This window comes from Papilio polytes, unplaced genomic scaffold (assembly GCF_000836215.1).
Source record: "Papilio polytes unplaced genomic scaffold, Ppol_1.0 DF821400.1, whole genome shotgun sequence".
Classification (NCBI taxonomy): domain Eukaryota; kingdom Metazoa; phylum Arthropoda; class Insecta; order Lepidoptera; family Papilionidae; genus Papilio; species Papilio polytes.
In genome coordinates this window covers 4,200,842-4,210,816 of record NW_013527804.1, presented here as the reverse complement: position 1 = coordinate 4,210,816, position 9,975 = coordinate 4,200,842, and the positions used below count along the sequence as shown (strand labels likewise).

Here is a 9,975-nt window from a genome sequence, read left to right as displayed (position 1 = left end):
CCCGCTTTGTTATTTTACCAACACGAAGGCACGCTCGCGGACTGCATTGTTTAAGTTTTTATCGGTGCATTCATAACCAAACTCGGCGCGTGTAGCTGATGAATAAGAAATATGTCCGGCTCGAGGGATCAGTTGTATTAAAGAAGCTGCGTTGAAAATTATCCTTGACTTATATAAACTTAATCATACACATACTAATATTTGAAAATATACAAACGTGCATTACAGATTTATCCTTTGTAGTCTTCTCTATGCTTATTCTGATGACAAAAAAGCACGTATGTACGTTCTTTGTTACTTATACTTTATTTAGAGCTAAATTCAAGAAATTCCTTAAATTATGCAATAGTCCTGCGTTTTTTACCACATTTAATCACTAAAACGGTAGCGAAAAGCACACCGCGTTCCAGACTAGCACGCTCGGCTGAGCGGCCATATTGTTTAAAACAGCTGTTCTATTCAACATGCAATGCAAACACCTTGCCAGTATTTCGGTCCAACAAATTAAGTCAGCATTACACACATCGGGAAATTGTAAATTATCTATTTAAAATTTATGGTACCCGGTTTAAAATGAATATACGAGTACATTCAAAAATAAATTATTCGTTTTATGTTAAGTGGGATAGTTAAAATGTCTTAGTTTTACATTTAAATCCTGGTAATTAAGTTTTCCTCATTCCAGAAGATGAAAAGCAAAAAAAAAGTTACAGGATGTTCGAAAATAACGGATTGTAGATTACACCTAAATTCCAACCACCTGTATATCAATTTTCCACACCAAACAGCGCAAATAAAACAAACACCTATGTTTTAGTTACGTACAATAGAAGGCAAGATAAAAAAAGATTGCGTTAAAGCGTGACGTCACTGCACTATAAAGCCGCAAACGTCCTTTTACAATAAAGTTGCGTTAAAATCAAACATCGCTTTCACATTCACTATGTGACGGCCGAATACTAATATGGAAAACTCGCTTTTAAACACTTCTAATAAGGAACGTTTTTCCTTGTGGTAGCGATACAATTAAGGCTATTCCAACGCGACGTGCAAGGTTAAGCAGACATATCCGTGTGATGTGCATTATAGCGCATACATCGCGCTTTAGATAATTACTTGCGTAATTACTACGATATAATCATTTTATTAACTCTTTAATTAAAAATAAAATATATAACAAATAATATTCGACGCCTGTAAAATGAGAAATCCTAGTTTTGTACATTTATCCTCTATACGTTCTAGAAACAAAGAAGTTAACCCCTATAAAGTCATATCGACAATTTGATCTTAAAAGTTTTCGATTATGAAACCTTACTGACAAACATATTGTCGTTTCAATTTTCTCAAAGAGTATGAAAGGGACAATTGCATACTAGCGTTTCCACAATAGCAACCTATGCTACAGAATAGACAAAAGGTCTGCCCGTGTTCAGTGATTCATAAAGAACCTCATTTGTATGTTAATGCCATTCTAACCAATTAACGAGTATTGCACGAGGACATTAAAAGTATTTGCAAAACCATCGTATTCCGCATTTTTGTTACTATGTGCAGTAAAAGGAAGCTCAGAACTCAGAATACTCTTTTTTACACTTCTAACGTAATCTTTTGAAACAGTGAAAACGTTTCCTAGTTGTAGTAAGTTTAAAAAAAAAGGTACATTTCTTTTAGGAGAATTTGTATTTTTGTACATTAACACAAACAATACCCTTGAATTTACTAATACTGAAATAGATTATTAGACAATTTCAATAGAGATTTTGTTATCTGTTCCGTTATCGTTATGATTGTAATATGGACCTTGTGTTATTGAGCTATAAACAAGCCGTCACAAATTAACGCGACATTGACAGACCGGTCGAGGACAGACCTAACGACCCTATAAAATGTCAATTATACGACGTGCGTAAGCTAAATCTATACATATAATAAAATTGGAGTGTCTGTAATATCAAAAGAAAAATCACAGATTTCGGGAAGATGATGTATTTGCGTTGCTGATAACGAAAATCGCATTAAAATTTGTTCGTCTGTCTATCTGTCTGTCTATCCGCAAGCCGACTGGGCCAATTTCGACCGTACTTCCACTTAATTGTAGCTGACATAGACGGGCATATTAAAGGCCACTTTTTTTTATTCCTCGCTGTCAAAATGCCGTAACGCGTGGTCCATATTTGCGCTAAGGAAGTTTGCGGGCGACATCTCGTACATAAATATAATATATTCTAGTTGCTAACAGTATTTACTTACAAGTATGACGTTGGTGCCTAAGTGTAGAGGGAATAGGCATACTAAGTTAGCAAATACCAACTATCGATTACCCTCGCTTCAGGTATCCCACTATGAAGAAGTGTAAGTTTATTTCTTACTAGCTGTTGTTCGCGATTTCGTCCGCGTGAAATAAAAACTATATTACTCACTGAAAACGTAGCTTTTTAATGGTGAAAGAATTTTTGAAATCGGTTCAGTAGTTTTAGAGTTATTTCAATACATATAAAAATAAAAAAAATGCAAAACTCCTTTATAGTATTACTATACACGATTTTAGGTGCTATTTTTATCATAATTCGCATACAAACATATAAAAGGGAAAGCTATATCGGCGATTATTCAGAGTTGTAAGCAAAATGTATGAAATAAAATCACTTCTTTGCTCTTTTCTAATAAATATTATCTTATCAATAGTAAAACGTATGTCGGAATGACGTCACATTTCGGGATTGCATTCGTCTATTGCGTAAGTATCGAGGCGTTAGTGGGACGTCTAAATTCGGGAGACCTTCACCCGAATCCCGGCGCCCGGTCTCCCGAGGGTACGGTTACCGATACACTAATTATAAAGCTTGTGCAACATGAGTATTTCAAATACGAATTCTTATAAGACAATTGAGACATGAAGTTACCATAGTTACGACCAGCTATGCTATGCTAGCTATGACAAGCTTTTTCTCGCGATTTCGTCCGCGTGCTATTAAAAAATAATAAACAATAGCCTATGTTACTTATAGATAAATTACCTTTCTAATAGTGAAAGATTTTATTATTTTGGCCCAGTAGTTTTTACGTGAATCGAATACATATAAATACAAATCTTTCCTCTTTATAATATTAGTATATATAACACGGGAAAACTCACGTGGCAACCTTCGGTGTAGGCACCGACCAGAAGGACCATCGACGGGTCTCAAAGTGGTCGGTGCCTACACCGAAGGTTACCACGTGAGTTTAGCCGTGTTATAAATTATATAGTATAATGTCTCACGAAAGTTTTAATAAATTAATATTACATATAGATATAGATTATATCTACTGGATAGTCGCATAACACTTTCTCCTGACCTGTTTGGGTCAGATAGCTATATTAGATTCAATCAGCACAAACATCGGGGGACCGTATTAAAACCGGAGTGATGACGTAACGGATAATAACACAGTTTATAGCCGCTCAATGATAGATGTACTTCAACGCATATCAATTACCTCTGTGCAACTCGAGTGTGACGATACAGATTACCAATGTTACGTGATGTTCATTATATCTTGCGATTTATTTTGCATTCGCAGTCAACCGTTTATTGGTAAATAACAAAAGTGCTAGCGGTTAAACTCTTGAGCCACTAACACTCTTACTTACATGTAGTTTACTATTTGAGTCTTAATGTTAGCAAGAATATTGAAACATGTAAAGTTATAATAGCTTTATACATCAATAATTTAGCAGAGACTTTTATTATTGAAGGAACGAAAACTGAAAAACATTAACAAATGTTACAAAATATAGTTTAAAGAACTATATTTTGTACAATACTAATTATGTTTTAATGAATCTTCAAACCGTTGAAGAATTATTTTACTTCGGCCTCAAACCGTATGTCGGTTAATAGCATCTTTAGCATTGCGTTATTTAGGTATTGTTTACGCAAGTCAATTGGTGCAAGGTTGAAATATTTCCGCATATTAAATGCTTAAGATGTAATTATTTATACGTAACTTGTAAAATATGTTAGCGTTCATTTCATAAATTCGCTATTACTTACAGATTACATTTATCTCGGAGTTTTCTCGTTACAGTTTCTTATGTAAGCCAATCGGTATAAATCTCATATCTTTTTGTTTTTAAGATATACTAATATCATCAATTCAAATTGATTCATCTCATTACGTGAATTTCTACATAATAAATTTGATTATGACACACAGACTGGTCTGATAATATAATGGAAGTGACGAGGAAAGACTGGCTGACACCAAAAAAAAAACTGGGAAGGCTCGAAGGACATGGTGGAGGCCTTCACCCAAGAAGGGACCAATGTTTAAAAAATAGTTGAACATAGTAGACTAACAATACTAATAACTGTAATAAGGTGTAAAACTAACAACACTAACAAAATGATATTTTAAACGCTATATAAATATGGAAATAAAGAGGCTTATTATTATGACTATTATCATACACAGAATATTTTGAAAAGAAATTTACTATTGCAGATCACCTAAACACACGAATTTCTTCTAAATCATACAATTTTTGTAGATGCATAAAACTTTATCACTTACTTGTACTCTTAAACTTCTCAATGCCGGAAACAAAGCCAATCTATCGACTTCATCCCACGTGGCAAGGCCGGTGTTGTTTAGGTTGAGGAATCGAAGATGCCTGCAAATGTTTCATATCATAAGTGTTCGGTATAGATAGCACGGGTTCGCCACATTCGGTGGCGAACATAATTTTGTATTTCGCGCCCCGGGCTTAATGCGGGTAAGCGCGCTTATTTTATTTTTCTCGCACGGGCGGGTAGAACAGTAAACCCTCTCCACGACGGACGGGCGCGGGGCCTGCGGAGAGGGATGCGAAAAAAAGGTCGGAATCGAGCAGCCAAGCGGAACGGTCGCGAACTTGTGCGGAAAAAAGTGGCTCTTTTTATAACGCGACGACACAACAGGCGTGTCGATTTCGATAGCGAACGGGGTCGCTAAATTCGGTTTCGCGTTCGAAATTGCTGATACATCTTCAGGCAGCATCGCTGGGCCTATAGACTTGACTGAACCAGACTGACTCGATTGACATTGACTGAGACAAGGCACCTGGAGGAGGTGACGCAAATTCATCGAGCTGGTGAGTACCATTTTCCCCATTACGTTTACAATATTATGCCCTCCGGTGCAATCGTAGTTCAAGGGTAGGTTGTGCCGCGGGACCCGAACCCGTTTGTACGGCACAATAAGTACTAAGAAATATCAAGCTATCTATGTTCTTAATTACAGTTCATTAGGGCAATAACAACTATTGGCAGTAATGGTTTCTCAGATTTAATACTAAGGCAACAGTCAAAAGGCTATCAATCGATTAAAACTAAGAACCACATAAGATCAAGCAAAGTATATTATATTGTTACTTCTTATAGGTTAATAGAAAAGTTCTTTGGATCCGAGATTTTGAAAGATTAAAAAAATAACTCACGAAAACGCGTCGTGACTCTTTTTATTCCCATTGGCGTCTCCACATTTCTCGCAAGGGTCCGGTTCTAGTGTTGTTATAGGGCACTCGTTGACTAACAGCGTTTCCAAATTGGGGAAGGCATATCCCAGTTTGCTGATCTCTCGCCAACTGCTCACAGGATTACCAGAGAAATGGAGTTTCTTCAATTGCTCATGAATAGATTCAGTAAAGTCTACATTGAGCCGGGAGCATGCTTCACAACGGTCTTTCTCGTCTATTTCTTTCCCGCTTAAGTCCACGTAAGAATACTCGTTGAGGCTCAAGTGCAACTCTTCGAGAGCTGGCAGAGACTTGAGTAGACCGAGGATGCTAGGCCAACCGACGTACGTAGAGTTCAAGACCAAGTGACTTAAGCTGTCCCATTTAGGCTGAAGTGCCTGAGCTGCTTGAATTTGTGCCGAGAGCCGATTGAAGCTTAGATTTAGAAACCGTACCCGTGGCGTTTGCTCTAGTATTGCGAAGACCTACAAACAAAGAAAAATACGTTCTACTCTTACGATTTTTTTTTTAATATCTTGGCATTTAAAAGATCTTTAAAAAGTGTAAGTGAATTATTATGACACTGATGATAATATAAGATAGAGAATATTCCGGAAGCGTCGACATCACGATTAGATGTTGTAACAGTCTTGTGAACAGATGTTAACTATAGCCAAGACGATGCGTATAGCAACACTAGCATGTGAACATTTTATGATAACATATTGAACGTAATCCCCAATAATAAACAATGCACAGTTTTTCTTATTGAAAAGTTACACAGTACATTCAATTGTTTAAAGAAAATTTGTAGATGGTTAGCATTTTTACTGTTTAGAAATTTGCTTTACCGTATTTATTTTTTAGATCGCAATAAACGTATGTTTTATCAATTTACCTCCTGCCATTCAGTGAGTTTATTATTCGCCAGGTCGAGTTCCACAACATCAGCACATTTATCAGCGAGTGCGCAGGCGTCTCCCGCGCAGTCGATGTCGCAATCATTCAGCACCAATAGGGTAGGCACACTCAGCCGGGGTGACCGCTTAGGCACGAAGATAGCGACTGGCATATCGTCTATGCATGGGTTCACTTCGCCCTTCGCGCCGTACTTACGCTCTAGTGCTTCCAAGAGCGAGGGCATCTTGGAACCTATAAACAAAGAAAGGAATGATATAGGCTTGAATAAAAGGACCGTAAGTTTCAAAGCTACTATGAAATTGATGCTTATTTCTTTTCTAAAGCATTCCCATGGCTTTGCCATGACTTACGCTTTATCAGAGGTCTTTCTTCCTGCTTTCTATTTATAGTACACTACCCAGGAACTAGATTTGTTTGTATTTATTCTGTGGCAATAGCGTTATGTTTTACTAACTAGCCTCATTTCGTGGTTTATGAGTTTACAAGAATTGTCTTTGTGATTTGCGAACCTTTTGTTTCTTATACTAAAACTGTTTGCATCCAATTGTTAGGCTTGTTGATCAACATTTCTAAATAAAATACTGTGCTAAAAGTACTGCAGACTACATAAAACAAAGGTTTATTGTTCACAAAAAAATAGAAAACGTTTTGATACTAAAACAAAACTGCAATTCTAAATTCTCTTTCACTACAAGAAAGAAAAAGTCAGCTAAAACGTACTACAAATCTAAATTCTAAAGTTCAGTTGTCGAGGTCATGATCAAAAATATTATTATTATTATGTTTGCTTGAAATACTAAATGAATTAAGGAAGCGGGTAACAATACAGTTTGGAATGCGTCCAAAAAAATTGCACGTACTTCACAGCTGGTAAAAACTATACCATTTAAAATATAACTTGGAATTAAAAAAATAGATATTACAATATTACTGTTCTTATAATAGTGGCAATATCTTTGTTGGTGTTTATCAGTAATAGGCAACAATATTTATTTACAAGCTTCCGCCCGCGACTCCGTCCGCGTGGTATTATTAAAAACAAAAGAAAGTAGTCTATGTGTTCTTCCAGACTATCCTTTAGGTCTTTGCCAAATTTCACCAAAATCCGTTTAGCCGTTTAGGTTACAAACATTCATCCATCCATCTAAACTTTCGCATTTATAATATTAGTATGAAGTATGATTTACAACAAATGACTACGATCGTAAAATTAAAAAGTTTAAGTAGTATGCTCTACTTCAGACTGTAATCTGTCCCTACAAATTTAATCCTGAACTGTTCAGAATTCTGAGTCTATAACTAATACAATATCTATACCTTCATATGTATAACATTGCTAGATTATTACAACGTTACAAGATTTTACCTGCACTTATGTACTTCTCATGTTACAACATAATTCAGCGCGTCTGCTGCATTAATATTCATGTCATGTTGAAACAAGCGCAAATCAGATCCACGTAAACTTCGTTCTGATTGTCCGCGGTTAGCAAAAATTCTTTTGTTTTGAGCAATTATTATTATTAAACTAGCTTTCGCCCGCGACACCGTCCGCGTGAAATTAAAAAAAAAACAAAAGTCAGTAGACTATGTTATCCAGACTATCCTCCACATCTATACTAAATTCCATTAAATTCCGTTCAGCCGTGTAGGCTCCAAACTCTAACAAACATCCATTCATCCATCTATCCATCCATCCATCTAAACTTTCGCATTTATAAAAATTGCTACAAGTACATTTATAATATTAGTAAGAAGTTAGAAGTAAGATAGTAAGAAGTAAGATTGAATTGAATAAATATTACTAAAATCAAAATTGAAACGCAGACCAATTAACAAATACGGCATCGGGATGGCCTCTCTTGTACTGTAATGGCTTTTAGGAATACTGTTTTTTTTTGCATCAAATGAATAAAATGACTGTAAACTTAATTAATTATTTATTTGATTCGCATCTAAACAATTGCAATTCGTTTTTGTCTGAACTTGCAGTTGTTTTAAGCAGTTATAAGATCCGGAGTCAATTCAAGGTAAGCAATCACTTTGGAAGGGTACTAACTTTAATAACTGCACAGTCATTTTACGATCAACTTAAGGTCATAATTACAGTTTAAATTTAACAAGATTAAGGGCCTTTCCCGCCAAATTGCAAATTGTTTGATAACAATTCAACGTGTAAAATATGTGATGGAAATATCGGATTTTGTTACTTTATCTGACAGTGACTTTTTAACCTATCTGAGCCTCTATCAGCCAGTGGTGGGACAGGCCTTTAAGCTTTTAAAAGGGTTTATTCTCTAAAGTGATATGTTTAATCTCAAATTACATCTTTAAAGAAGTCACTCTACGAAGTTTTGTTATTCTAATAATTTTAATATTTAGGTACTAAGTTATATTACCTAGTTAAGGCTAGAAGTCATTAAAGTGCGCTGTCAAATCGTTATCATTAAATGTGAAGTGAGCTCACAAAGCTATAATTATGCGCGCAGTGAGGTAATTGACTATTGTACGACGAAACCCTTCACAAAGACAAGATTATAACAATTACATAGATAGTGTCTTGGAACTGACACTGCTAGGTATTTAAGTTTGATAAGAGTATCATATCTTTACACCGTTTAAAACTTAACAGTGTGGACATAAAGGTTTTCAAGTTTTTTTTAATTTTTTAACTTCACATTTACTATTACCATTTACAATGGATATTTCTAATGTCTTCCAGCATAACTATATCTGGAGATATAAAGGTGCAGACACACCCCGTCTCGCCGCATGAGGGCAGCGAACTTAAGCCGTCTAGCCTAGCTCTTAGCCTCTTACGTTATTGTTCAATACCATTAGCAGTCTCAAATACATGCATGACGAATGCTTTATACACAAAAGGGTAATATTTAGTACGTGCGGTACAAAAGCTTCGATTAGAAGAATATTCATTACCAACACCTCTGTTTTCAATGTTTAAACTTTTAACAAAATATTTTATTTACGTTTTATTGTCGAATGGCCATCAGGGCAAACCATCTAGGGAACATTTTTGGTTACCGGAACACTTTATACTACGAGTCTTGTTTACGAGCTATTACGAGCTACCACATCTATTGTTATAATGTCACAGATAAAATAAAAATGTTGATAGATTTTAAAAGAAAAAAATAAAGCACGTTTTATTCTTTCTTAATTCAATCTTAATAGGCTGGTTCAATCAAACTATAGTCATTGCTAGCAGCTTATATAGTCTCTATCTTTGTTGTTCAATGTGTTATTTTTCTCAATAATTCCTTTATTTACATGTAAAATAAACAAAGCGTGACTGCGTGCCGATTGAGCGTGACCGAATCGTGCAATCGTCCTTCGTCTGGTAATAAAAAAATCGCGACTAATACAAGAGACAAACTGATTGCGCAGTTAGCCTAATCCTGACATCGTGTCCTACATAATGATAAAAAAAATCTTCAAGATAATATAACAAAGGCTCTAACACCAATAGACTATTGGTAAACGGGAATATCGGTTAGCGATACTAGCGCCCTGGACGAAATTACTAGCGCGCTCCCTTTTTACCAAGCTTTAGG

At 35.7% G+C, this 9,975-nt stretch overlaps 1 protein-coding gene across 2 annotated transcripts in view; it reads right to left on the bottom strand.

The window, feature by feature from the left end:
* The window catches only part of LOC106108877 (tubulin-specific chaperone cofactor E-like protein), an 18,052-nt gene that overhangs the window by 4,843 nt on the left and 3,234 nt on the right, over positions 1-9,975 (bottom strand). For both annotated transcript variants that reach the window (XM_013290182.1, XM_013290183.1), the window contains exons 3-5: positions 6,381-6,634; positions 5,465-5,967; positions 4,561-4,660 (exon numbers count right to left, since the gene is read on the bottom strand). In XM_013290182.1, the coding sequence (XP_013145636.1) occupies positions 4,561-4,660; positions 5,465-5,967; positions 6,381-6,626 (849 nt within the window). In that variant the 5' untranslated portion in view covers positions 6,627-6,634. The remainder of the gene's footprint in view (positions 1-4,560; positions 4,661-5,464; positions 5,968-6,380; positions 6,635-9,975) is intronic.